This window comes from Pseudophryne corroboree, chromosome 2, assembly GCF_028390025.1.
Source record: "Pseudophryne corroboree isolate aPseCor3 chromosome 2, aPseCor3.hap2, whole genome shotgun sequence".
In the NCBI taxonomy this organism is placed as follows: Eukaryota; Metazoa; Chordata; class Amphibia; order Anura; family Myobatrachidae; genus Pseudophryne; species Pseudophryne corroboree.
In genome coordinates, this window is record NC_086445.1 from 836,778,006 (window position 1) to 836,791,858 (window position 13,853).

At 44.7% G+C, this 13,853-nt stretch overlaps 1 protein-coding gene across 2 annotated transcripts in view; it reads right to left on the minus strand.

Annotated features, from left to right (window-relative positions):
- The window catches only part of RPS6KA3 (ribosomal protein S6 kinase A3), a 357,052-nt gene that overhangs the window by 280,781 nt on the left and 62,418 nt on the right, over window positions 1-13,853 (minus strand). For both annotated transcript variants that reach the window (XM_063955757.1, XM_063955758.1), the window contains exon 2: window positions 11,896-11,949. In XM_063955757.1, coding sequence (XP_063811827.1) covers window positions 11,896-11,949 — 54 coding nt within the window. The remainder of the gene's footprint in view (window positions 1-11,895; window positions 11,950-13,853) is intronic.

The window sequence follows — 13,853 nt, forward strand, 5'->3', positions numbered from 1 at the left end:
AAGCTAGCAATCCAATGTCCCTTTGAGCATCCCTCATAAATAAGACTGCGTCTTTTACATGGGCTAGAGTTAAGAATATAGTATCCTTATCCATATTATCGAATTGATCTGTCAGCTCATATGTCCAAGCTGCAATTGCGCTACACACCCATGCCGACGCTATTGTCGGTCTTAGCACAGCACCCGTATGAGAATAAATACACTTTAAGGTAGTTTCTTGCCTGCGATCTGCAGGGTCCTTAAGGGCCGCTGTGTCAGGAGACGGTAGCGCCACTTTCTTAGACAAGCGCGTCAGGGCCTTGTCCACAGTGGGGGGTGATTCCCAAATCTCCCTGTCCTGCTTAGGGAAGGGGTATGCCATATAAATTATTTTGGGGATCTGCGGTCTCTTATCTGGAGTCTCCCAAGCTTTTCCAAAGAAATCATTTAATTCATGAGATGTGGGAAAGTTAATACTCTGTTTCTTTTCCTTAAACATGTGTACCCTTGTGTCGGGGACAGAGGGTTCATACTCAATATGTAACACATCCCTTATTGCCACAATCATACACTGAATGGTTTTAGTCACCCTAGGGTGCAATTTTACTTCGTCGTAGTCGACACTGGAATCAGAATCCGTGTCGGTAGTAGTGTCTTGTGTTAAGGGACGCTTTTGAGACCCCGACCGGCCCTGTGAGCAGGTCCAATCCGAGGATTGACCCCCTGATGTCCCCCCTAATTCAGCCTTATCAAGCCTTTTATGTAAAGATGCCAAACTTGCATTCAACATATGCCACATGTCCATCCAATCCGGAGTCGGCACAACCGACGGGGACACACCACTCATTTGCTCCACCTCCTCCTTGGAGAAGCCTTCCGCCTCAGACATGTCGACACATACGTACTGACACCCCACACACACAGGGATTAACCTATAAGGGGACAAAACCCCAACCAGGCCCTAAGGAGGGACAGAGAGTATGCCAGCACACACCAGCGCTTAAAAACACTGGAAAAATTATGACCAGATAGCGCTTTTCTATATATAATATATCAATTCCCACTCACTGCGTCGCTAATGTGCCCTCCTCCTCTTTTTTCCAGCCTGTGAAGTTCAGCAGGGGAGAGACCAGGGAGCCAGCGTTTTCCTCATGCAGCTTCTGTGGAGAAAATGGCGCTGGTCAGTGCTGAGGATCAAGCCCCGCCCACCCGACGGCGGGCTTCGGTCCCAGTGATTTTTCAATGAAAATGGCGGGGGATCTTAGATTTACTGCCTCCGCAGCCTAATCTATCTGCATTTGGCCAAATGTGAGGTTTATTGCTGCCCAAGGCATCCCCCCCTGCGCCCCTGCACCCTTCAGTGCTGCTCTGTGTGTGTGTGACTGGGAGCAATGGCGCGCAGCTTACCGCTGCGCGCCTTACCTCATGAAGATCTGATGTCTTCTGCCGCCTAAGATGTCTTCTGCCTTCTCATCCGGCTTCTTTCTTCGGCATCTGTGAGGAGGACGGCGGCGCGGCTCCGGGACGAACCCCAGGTGAGACCTGTGTTACGACTCCCTCTGGAGCTAATGGTGTCCAGTAGCCTTAGAAGCAGTGCCCAACTTGACAAGCCAGCTCTACTTCTCTCTCCTCAGTCCCACGATGCAGGGAGCCTGTTGCCAACAGGACTCCCTGAAAATAAAAAACCTAACAAAATTCTTCTTCAACAGAAAACTCTGGAGAGCTCTCTGCAGTGCACCCATTCTCCTCTGGGCACAAGATCTAACTGAGGTCTGGAGGAGGGGAATAGAGGAAGAAACCAGTGCACATCCATAGTCAAAGTTCTTTTTAGGTGCCCTATCTCCTGCGGAGCCAGTCTATACCCCATGGTCCTTACGAAGTCCCCAGCATCCTCTAGGACGTAAGAGAAAATAAGAATTTACTTACCGATAATTCTATTTCTCATAGTCCGTAGTGGATGCTGGGGACTCCGAAAGGACCATGGGGGATAGCGGCTCCGCAGGAGACTGGGCACATCTAAAGAAAGCTTTAGGACTAACTGGTGTGCACTGGCTCCTCCCCCTATGACCCTCCTCCAAGCCTCAGTTAGGATACTGTGCCCGGACGAGCGTACACAATAAGGAAGGATTTTGAATCCCGGGTAAGACTCATACCAGCCACACCAATCACACCGTACAACTTGTGATCTGAACCCAGTTAACAGCATGATAACAGAAGGAGCCTCTGAAAAGATGGCTCACAACAACAATAACCCGATTTTTGTAACAATAACTATGTACAAGTAATGCAGACAATCCGCACTTGGGATGGGCGCCCAGCATCCACTACGGACTATGAGAAATAGAATTATCGGTAAGTAAATTCTTATTTTCTCTAACGTCCTAGTGGATGCTGGGGACTCCGAAAGGACCATGGGGATTATACCAAAGCTCCCAAACGGGCGGGAGAGTGCGGACGACTCTGCAGCACCGAATGAGAGAACTCCAGGTCCTCCTCAGCCAGGGTATCAAATTTGTAGAATTTAGCAAACGTGTTTGCCCCTGACCAAGTAGCTGCTCGGCAAAGTTGTAAAGCCGAGACCCCTCGGGCAGCCGCCCAAGATGAGCCCACTTTCCTTGTGGAACGGGCTTTTACAGATTTTAGCTGTGGCAGGCCTGCCACAGAATGTGCAAGCTGAATTGTACTACAAATCCAACGAGCAATAGTCTGCTTAGAAGCAGGAGCACCCAGCTTGTTGGGTGCATACAGGATAAACAGCGAGTCAGATTTCCTGACTCCAGCCGTCCTGGAAATATTTTCAGGGCACTGACAACATCCAGCAACTTGGATTCCTCCAAGTCCCTAGTAGCCGCAGGCACCACAATAGGTTGGTTCAGGTGAAAACGCTGGAACCACCTTAGGGAGAAACTGAGGACGAGTCCTCAATTCCGCCCTGTCCGAATGGAAAATCAGATAAGGGCTTTTACAGGATAAAGCCGCCAATTCTGACACGCGCCTGGCCCAGGCCAGGGCCAACAGCATGACCACTTTCCATGTGAGATATTTTAACTCCACAGATTTAAGTGGTTCAAACCAATGTGACTTTTGGAACCCAAACTACATTGAGATCCCAAATTGCCACTGGAGGCACAAAAGGAGGCTGTATATGCAGTACCCCTTTTACAAACGTCTAAACTTCAGGGACAGAAGCTAGTTCTTTTTTGGAAGAAAATTAACAGGGCCGAAATCTGAACCTTAATGGACCCCAATTTCAGGCCCATAGACACTCCTGTTTGCAGGAATCGACCCAGTTGAATTTCCTCCGTCGGGCCTTACTGGCCTCGCACTACGCAACATATTTTCGCCAATTGCGGTGATAATGTTTTTGCGGTTACATCCTTCCTGGCTTTAGATCAGGATATGGATGACTTCATCCGGAATGCCTTTTTTCCTTCAGGATCCGGTGTTCAACCGGCATGCCGTCAAACGCAGCCGCGGTAAGTCTTGGAACAGACAGGGTCCTTGCTGGAGCAGGTCCCTTCTTAGAGGTAGAGGCCACGGATCCTCCGTGAGCCTCTCTTGAAGTTCCGGTTACCAAGTCCTTCTTGGCCAATCCGGAGCCACGAATATAGTGCTTTCTCCTCTCCATCTTATCAATCTCAGTACCTTGGGTATGAGAGGCAGAGGAGGGAACACATACACTGACTGGTACACCCACTGTGTTACCAGAGCGTCTACAACTATTGCCTGAGGGTCTCTTGACCTGGCGCAATACCTGTCGAGTTTTTTAATCATGTGGACGACTTCTGGGTGAAGTCCCCACTCTCCCGGGTGGAGGTCGTGCTGAGGAAGTCTGCTTCCCAGTTGTCCACTCCCGGAATGAATACTGTTGACAGTGCTATCACATGATTTTCCGCCCAGCGAAGAATCCTTGCAGCTTCTGCCATTGCCCTCCTGCTTCTTGTGCCACCCTGTCTGTTTACGTGGGTGACTGCCATGATGTTGTCCGACTGGATCAACACCGGCTGACCTTGAAGCAGAGGTCTCGCTAAGCTGAGAGCATTGTAAATGGCCCTTAGCTTCAGGATATTTATGTGAAGTGATGTATCCAGGCTTGACCCTAAGCCCTGGATATTCCTTCCCTGTGTGACTGCTCCCCAGCCTCGCAGGCTGGCATCCGTGGTCACCAGGACCCAGTCCTGAATGCCGAATCTGCGGCCCTCTAGAAGATGAGCACTCTGCAACCACTACAGGATGGATACCCTTGTCCTTGGCGACAGGGTTATCCGCTGATGCATCTGAAAATGCGACCTGGACCATTTGTCCAGTAGGTTCCACTGGAAAGTTCTTGCGTGGAATCTAACGAATGGGATTGCTTCGTAGGAAGCCACCATTTTTACCCAGAACCCTTGTGCATTGATGCACTGAGACTTGGTTCGGTTTTAGGAGGTTCCTGATTAGCTCGGATAACTCCCTGGCTTTCTCTTCCGGGAGAAACACCTTTTTTCTGGACTGTGTCCAGGATCATCCCTAGGAAACAGAAGACAAGTCGTCGGAACCAGCTGCGATTTTGGAATATTGAGAATCCAATCGTGCTGCCGCAACACTACCTGAGATAGTGCTACACCGACCTCCAACTGTTCCCTGGATCTTACCCGTATCAGGGAATCGTCCAAGTAAGGGATAACTAAAATTCCCTTCCTTCTAAGGGATATCATTTCGTCCATTACCTTGGTAAAGACCCGGGGTGCCGTGGACCATCCCTACGGCAGCGTCTGAACGGATAGTGACAGTTCTGTACCATAACCTGAGGTACCCTTGGTGAGAAGGGTAAATTTTGACATGAAGGTAAGCATCCTTGATGTCCCGAGACATCATGTAGTCCCCTTCTTCCAGGTTCGCAATCACTGCTCTGAGTGACTCAATCTTGAATTTGAACCTCTGTATGTAAGTGTTCAAAGATTTTAGATTTAGAATCGGTCTCACCGAGCCGTCTGGCTTCGGTACCACAATAGTGTGGAATAATACCCCGTTCCCTGTTGCAGGAGGGGTACCTCGATTATCACCTGCTGGGAATACAGCTTGTGAATGGCTTCCAAAACTGCCTCCCTGTCAGAGGGAGACGTCGGTAAAGCAGACTTTTGGAAACGGCGAGGGGGAGACGTCTCGAATTCCAATATGTACCCCTGAGATATTACCTGAAGGATCCAGGGGTCTACTTGCGAGTGAGCCCACTGCGCACTGAAATTCATTGAAAACGGGCCCCCACCGTGCCTGGGAACTGGCTGATCTCTACAGCCTTTTTCCTCTCCCTCTGTCACGAGCAGAAGAGAGGAACCTTTTGTCCGCTTGCCAAAAAAGGACTGTGCCTGATAATACGGCGTCTTATTTTGAGAGGCGACCTGGGGTACCAACGTGGATTTCCCAGCTGTTGCCGTGGCCACCAGGTCTAAAAGACCGACCCCAAATGTCCCCTTTCAAAGGCAATACTTCCAAATGCCGTTTGGAATCCGCATCACCTGACCATTTTACTGGTAGACTTGGACAACGCACTTATACTTGATGCCAGTCGGCAATTATTCCGCTGTGCATCATGCATATATAGAAATGCATCTTTTAAATGCTCTATAGGCAATAATATACTATCCTTATCTAGGATATCAATATTTCCAGTCAGGGAATCCGACCATGCCAACCCAGCACTGCACCTCCAGGCTGAGGCGATAGCTGGTCGCAGTATAACACCAGTATGTGTGTAAATACCTTTTTGGATACCCTCCTGCTTTCTATCAGCAGGATCCTTAAGGGCGGCCATCTCATGAGAGGGTAGAGCCCTTGTTCTTACAAGCGTGTGAGCGCCTTATCCCCCCTAGGGGGTGTTTCCCAACGCACCCTAACCTCTGGCGGGAAAGGGTATGCAGCCAATACTTTTTAAGAAATTTGTTATCGGGGGGAAACCCACGCATCATCACACACCTCATTTTATTTCTCAGATTCAGGAAAACTACAGGTAGTTTTTCCTTCACCGAACATAATACCCCTTTTTGGTGGTACTCGTATTATCGGAAATGTATAAAAACATTTTCCATTGTCTCAATCATGTAACGTGTGGCCCTACTGGAAATCACGGTTGTCTCTTCACCGTCGACACAGGAGTCAGTATCCGTGTCGGCGTCTGTATCTGCCATCTGAGGTAACGGCCGCTTTAGAGCCCCTGACGGCCTATGAGACGTCTGGACAGGCACAAGCTGAGTAGCCGGCTGTCTCATGTCAACCACTGGTTTTTTATATAGAGCTGACACTGTCACGTAATTTTCAACAGTACATCCACTCAGGTGTCGACCCCCTAGGGGGTGACATCACTGTTACAGACACTCTGCTCCGTCTCCACATAATTTTTCTCCTCATACATGTCGACACAAACGTACCGACACACAGCACACACACAGGGAATGCTCTGATAGAGGACAGGACCCCACTAGCCCTTTGGGGAGACAGAGGGAGAGTATGCCAGCACACACCAGAGCGCTATATATATACAGGGATAACCTTATATAAGTGTTTTTCCCCTTATAGCTGCTGTATGTTTTAATACTGTGCCTAATTAGTGCCCCCCTCTCTTTTTTCTGTAGTGTAGTGACTGCAGGGAAGAGCAGGGAGCTTCCCTCCAACTGAGCTGTGAGGGAAAATGGCGCCAGTGTGCTGAGGAGATAGGCTCCGCCCCCTTTACGGCGGCCTTATCTCCCGGTTTTTTGTATATTCTGGCAGGGGTTAAATGCATCCATATAGCCCAGGAGCTATATGTGACGTATTTTTTGCCATGTAAGGTATGTTTTATTGCGTCTCAGGGCGCCCCCCCCAGCGCCCTGCACCCTCAGTGACCGGAGTGTGAAGTGTGCTGAGAGCAATGGCGCACAGCTGCAGTGCTGTGCGCTACCTTATGAAGACAGGAAAGTCTTCTGCCGCCGATTTATGGACCTCTTCTTGCTTCAGCATCTGTAAGGGGGCCGGCGGCGCGGCTCCGGGACCCATCCATGGCTGGGCCTGTGATCGTCCCTCTGGAGCTAATGTCCAGTAGCCAAGAAGCCCAATCCACTCTGCACGCAGGTGAGTTCGCTTCTTCTCCCCTTAGTCCCTCGATGCAGTGAGCCTGTTGCCAGCAGGTCTCACTGAAAATAACAAACCTAAACTAAAACTTTCACTAAGAAGCTCAGGAGAGCCCCTAGTGTGCACCCTTCTCGTCGGGCACAGAAATCTAACTGAGGCTTGGAGGAGGGTCATAGGGGGAGGAGCCAGTGCACACCAGTTAGTCCTAAAGCTTTCTTTAGATGTGCCCAGTCTCCTGCGGAGCCGCTATCCCCCATGGTCCTTTCGGAGTCCCCAGCATCCACTAGGACGTTAGAGAAATATCCTTTATTCCAATACATCAAATTTAAAAATGTAGCAATGTTTTGCATTAAAGACTCGAGAGAACAAAAGAATATGGAAGAGTAAGCTGTAGCTCGATGGTTTCATTTTTGAAAAACTTAATAATATGTAATTTTGCCAGAATGCAAACATTTAAGGGTGTGTTCTGCGAGAAACACACATTAGAATAAATCTCATTCAATACAAGAATACTAAAATAGCTGTGCTGAAAATTACAAGGAAATTTTGAAATAACATTCATCAGTGGTAGCCAGAAAAAACATTCTGGAAACATGTGGATACACAGGGAACCTCCTTATATGTCTCTCTCTTCATTCAAAATATACCGGCTATAAACTACTATATGGGAAAGCAACATTCTGTGGGGACACCTCTCTATTACTAGGCAACAAATACTACACGGTTTTCAAAACCACTCTTAGCAGAATATTAGAATCTTACTGGCAGACCCACCAACTCCATGCAATGATGCAATACCACACCTACTGACATGCTACACACTGGTTACTCTCATGTAGTTGTTTTCTGTGGGGTATTTTAAAGATTGGGAAAGGGTTCCCTCTAGCAACATATATATTAGACCTAAATGGATTAATAGGTGCTGTCCATCAAAAATAGACTTTGTTCAGCAACACTAAGTTGGGATACACACTAGACAGATATATTTTGTTCGAGCTATGAACCACATATCTGTAGGTCATCAGCGTGTGTGTACTCCTGATATGTCTGTGAACTACTTTGTTCACAGAAATCGAGTCAGCCTTGCAGCACAGCCAATGCAGATATATTTTGATGATATATCAGCAAATACAAAAGTATGTAAGAAAACATCACTAGCCCGGCGCTAATATATGCCCATTATTATATAATAAAATGGCTATGCAGTATATTTCTATAATCAAGCAACAAAGGAGATAGTATGCTTGTGGTTGCATACATGCACCTTTAGAACAGGTGTAATTCAAAGGCTGGACACCTCTGAGCTAATTCCACAAGTGAAGATAGGTATGGTGAAAAACACACGTACAGTTTTTTACCATACCTACTGTATCTTCACTGGTAAAATTAATGCAGAGGTGTCGGGCCTATTTTAGATATATCAGCATGTTTGGCAGTGTGTATGGGTGACCCACCTACCACCTGTACACTGGCTCCAGGGACTGACATTACATCTGGGCGGGAAAATCTAAATGCCCACCCAGTTGTGATGTATGGCTTAACATATCAAGCGGCCGTTTGGTGTGCATACTTACCGAATCGGGGTTAGCGGACATGTCGCACAGGTGTGTACCAACCTAACACTTCAGCATCAAGGTGAAGGTGAAACAGTCTGCATAACAAATGATTAGAACTTCTTGTTGTACAAGACCAAATCATTACATGTTTCTGTGACAAAGTATAAAAGGCTGTCTACTGTACAATGACCAATACCAGTATGCACAGATTTAGTAACTCCTATTTGTTGGAGAGTATAATGGGTATATTTACTAAAGTGCAGGTTTATAGAAGTGGGGTTGTTGCCTATAGCAACCAGATTCTACTTCTGAATTATCTAGCACCTTCTAGATGATAATAACTAGAATGTGATGGCTTGCTATGGGCAACATCTCCACATCTATAAACCTGCACCTTAGTAAATATACCCCTTAGAGCAGTGGTTTTCAAACAGTGTGCCGTGGGACACTTGCAGGGGTGCCTCAGGTTGGTGGTCCAGGACCAATTCAAACTATTTATTGTCAATGTAAAAGCCAAAACCAGTGCTTGTGGCTGTCAGTCATAAAATAGGTGGACAAACAGAAGCAAATCTGGTTCCTCACCACATAATTGAACCTGAGGATGACATAAACATAATTTACTTACATTTAATATTTTTTTCTTTTAAATTTCTCAATAAGAAACTTTTGACCTAGGGGTGCAGTGAAAAAATATTCTGATACTCTAGGGCGCCGTGATTCAAAAAAAGTTTGGGAACCACTGCCTTGGAGTATGAAAATTAAGGCAGGCTCTATCCATATCAGAGCATATCATTGGCAACTAAGAAGGGGAATGATCTATATATGAACGGCAATGAGCAACAAACGCTAAATTCAACAACAAAATTCATATAGAACAAAAATTAGCATTGTACAACCCCAGCAGCAATATCAAACAAATAATATGGCACAGAAGACAGAAAGGCGATGGCAAACTCTTATTAGGAGAATGTTTTCATGTGTTTAGGATGGAATAGTTGGAGACCCCGCTACAAAAGAGAGAGTTTACTGAAAGATTATTCAAGACATTACAAAGTTACATAGATACCCTCTCTCCCACACCATGAACAGGGCTGTAAGTATTTTATGACTATGCTATGGTACGTATCAGATACGAAAATATGTGCAAGATCCCCCAATTTTTCTTTGATAATTCGATCATGGCTGCTGTATGTCTTGGCAACCTATTATTCTCTTAAACATGGATGGAAGGAAAGTGGAGGACATGGTTCACATCGCACCACACCATTCTATTAGTATCATTTCTTGGTTGAACCATTGTGACCATGCTGTTCATCTACTTTTTTATATATTGGATACTTGTTCATGGTGTGTAATATACTGTACTCACATTGCATGTACTTATTTGATGTTATGTATTTGTCATGCTTCAATACAGAAAACTATGTTTTGTTAAGGGTTTTATTTACTTTTTTTTTCTACACAAAGTGTAATACAACAGAGTAGTTCAACAAAGGCACAATATAGCAAAATGCAACAACAAAAACAGAGAAACCACCACTTAGAAATAAAACATAGGAACAATATAACAGCCACATAACAACAATTCTATAACATTTTCAATATAGAACCTAAAAAGACAAACTAAGCTTTTAAACACAAAATTCATTCCTCAATTCTGCAGTCGATCCTACCTAAAAGTAGGTTTGTAGTACAAGATAGGACAAATTGTAAGAAATAAATAAAATAAAAAATGAAGGTAACTGGTGGTACAGAAATGTTCTCACAAGTCTGCAATTACTACTTTTATTGTAATGGATATCTATGTTAAAGTATACTCAATATGCTGCTTGTATCATTCTAATGGGTATATTCCTTTAAAGTTGCATCCAGACGTACAGCTGTGTCCACATGCACGCACCGTGCATGTTTTTCACAAAATATGCCTCATTCGCATAGCGAGGGATTGTTGCTATACCTTTACCTACCCCCCCCCCCCCTCCGGCAGTATGAAGCTTGCAGCCAGAAATCCCTGTGCTCTGTGTTTAGCATAACAACTTAGAATGAAAACCAGTGCTGGGAGACGTTTTGGAGTGGGGTAAGAACGGGGGACCAACAAGTTGCTGCAAATAGTGGAAACACACTTTCACATCCCAGTTCCGCAGCCATAATAAAGTCAAACACATTGGGAGAGAATGCAGCTTTAAATGGATTGTCCGACTACTGAAAATAAATAAATCACACACTGCAATCTTACTCCTAACATTGCTTAAAGCAATTGATTGCTTCTGAAGCATTCTTTTTTCTTCCTGAGCCCCTGTGAAATGGCATGCCAGGCTTTGCTGACCTTTAAACAGGCATAACTCATAAACAGCAGGTATGCAGAAAAACACAATAACTCATGACGTCTTGGAATGAATGGGCAGTCCTTAGGTGTTTTAACATAAGAGCAACTGTTATCTCACAGTGGCATCTGCAATCAAACATTATGCATTCCAGAAGCAATTGGGAAATGTGACACTGGGTGAAGGCAGCCATACATTGTGCAATTATAATCCCGATCAGCCAATTTATTGTCTGATCGGGCCAATAATTGCGGTGTATATACTCGCCATCGGATAGACAGGCTAATTTATCTGACAGTGCATGGCAACATTAGATTGATCATTCTGCCTTACGGGAAGTTTTCTCTCACAGTGTATGGCCAATATAAGTAGAGAACTGGACTGTTGCTACACTATACTGGTAAGGATGCAACTGTTCCCAAATTCAACTTCTAGGATACCATAGACACTGCTGTAAAGGTAAGAACCTACCAGGAAGATTTAATATGCTAATAGTTGTGATCTCTTATGGTTATGGACATAAACACATGCTGACTGTATTCTGGAAACGTAGAAATGGTTCAGAATTTTGGATTGATATTTCAATGTGAGCAGGAGTGACTGTGGCAGGGTTCATTCACCAGAGGCACAGGCTTCACGAGGTATGCAGTCCAAGCTTAGGTTCTCTGGTTTCAGAGGGCACCGAAAGGGCTTCCTCTGTGAGGGATGGAGGTGGAACAAGAGGGGAGGAGCAGCCAGCATGACCCCACAAGTGCCAACTAGTGGCAAGGGTTGCCTACGCGTGTCCTAAATTGCAACATGGCGGGATAATACAATCCTAAAACATACATCAAAAAAGTATCTATATGCAGACTGTACAAATTATTCTAACAATTTGACTATAGGTTTTTTCCCCTACAGAACAGGTTGTATACATTTCTCTATGTTGAGACTGTAAAATATTCACTTACATTGCTGTCATTGTCATCTTCACACATGGATTCTTCCACAAACTGCTGGCCATTCTGTAACAATTACAAAAAAAACAATGTCAAAAAAAAGTTATACCAATAATTTCTAAACTTAACTTGTATAAAAAAAAAAAAAATTTATATATATATATATATATATATATATATATATATATATATATATATATATATATATATATATATATATATATATATATATATATATATATATATTACGCTGAAAGCTGCAATACCACCTAGGAAAGATTTTCCTTCTACCAACTTCTTGTAATACAGAACCAGCAAACTGATGATGTTGCAGAGAGAACAGGACCTGTAACCAGCTGCAAACTATTACTGATGCATGTATGGGATTAGTAGCTGGAAGGTATGCTGATCCCTTTAGTGACATATTGGAGGATACTGGGGTGCCACCAGGTGAGTTGGCTCTCAACACAGAAATACATATATTATCATGTAGCATAGGGACTACCAGAGCAAAGAAGCCTTGTCGTGGCTGGTGGCTTACCATATATTTGCAAATGTATGTAACGGAGATCTTTGCATTTCTACAATGATGTACGATGTAAGTCTCATTTGCTGGTCCATTGCAGTGTGCTGGGGGAATTTACTTTTCATGTTGTAAAATGCTGCTGCAAGCACTACATACTAACTCCAATCCTTTATAACATCTGGCCTTGTACAGCCAAAAAGGTAAATAGCCTGGCCATAGAGTACATTGTACTGTGATTGGGGAAATGTCTTGCTATACCTGGAAGAGATACAGCTCTGCGAATCTCTGGCACATACAACTGTAAACTGCAGTTTTTCCTGTTACATACGCTTTTCATTTCTACCTGGAGAGTCAATTAAATGGTATCCATACGATATCCCGGCAGACAGGATGTGGCTGTCTGCATACCGGCCGCAGCATACAGCTTGCCACTCATCCCACAGGTTCTACACTCAGTTGATAATGTGGACCCACCAACCAAGTGGGAAAATTGGGCGGGTGTTGGGATGCCGGCTGTTGGGGTAGCAGTGGGTGTCGGGATTCCAGTGTTGGTCTCCTTAACGCCGGGATCCTGACTGGCAGTAACCGGACTGCATCCGAATTAAATAAACAAAAAATATTCATACATCTCTGGAAATGACTATCCCTAAATCTATACACACTATTATATTTGCGGTTATTTGGTTACTATTCTATTTTGTTTTACCAGGTCTGTGTGTAGGCCGGACACAGCAATCTAAACTTGTCCTATTACACCTGGCTTCTTTGTCCATATACTGTAGCAATTAGTGTACAAAATTCATATTGTAAAAGGACCCAACTACATGTTAATAATATGTATGTGTAATACTTCTACCCCTTTCAAACAGTAAGGCAAATTGCCGGGCGAAGTTCTACTCGGTAATTTGCTGAAAAACACGGGTCCTTTTTCTGTGTGAAAGGGTCAACCCGGGTTGAAATTCCTGGGACTCTGACCCAAGGTTGATCCTTTCACACAGACAAAATACCCATGTTGATCTGCAAATTACCGGGTAGAAATTCTTGACCCGGTAATTTGCCTGTCTGTGTGAAAGGGGGGTCAGGCAGGGATCGGCAAAACTACCCGACACTGAAATGGCGAGTAAAAGCCGAGATTTTCAGAAATTTCCGTCTGAAAAGGGTATAAGTGATCATTTGACAAGTGTTTCCAGTGTTTAAACAAGTTCTGAAATAACAGGATATAAGCAGACTTGAAACATACACGAAATACCAAGCAAGCCCTGAGCTCCAGGTTGCAACAAAGCGTGAAAAATGTAAGAGGACAAAAAGGTACTGTAAAGGATAGCTGCAACGAAGGGAACTGCTTGACTTTCCAAGGAACCTTTCTTAGAGAGACGAAAATGAATACAGGCAAAAAATATGATAGACTTCATTATACTGTACTTAGAGAATCTCTAATTATTTC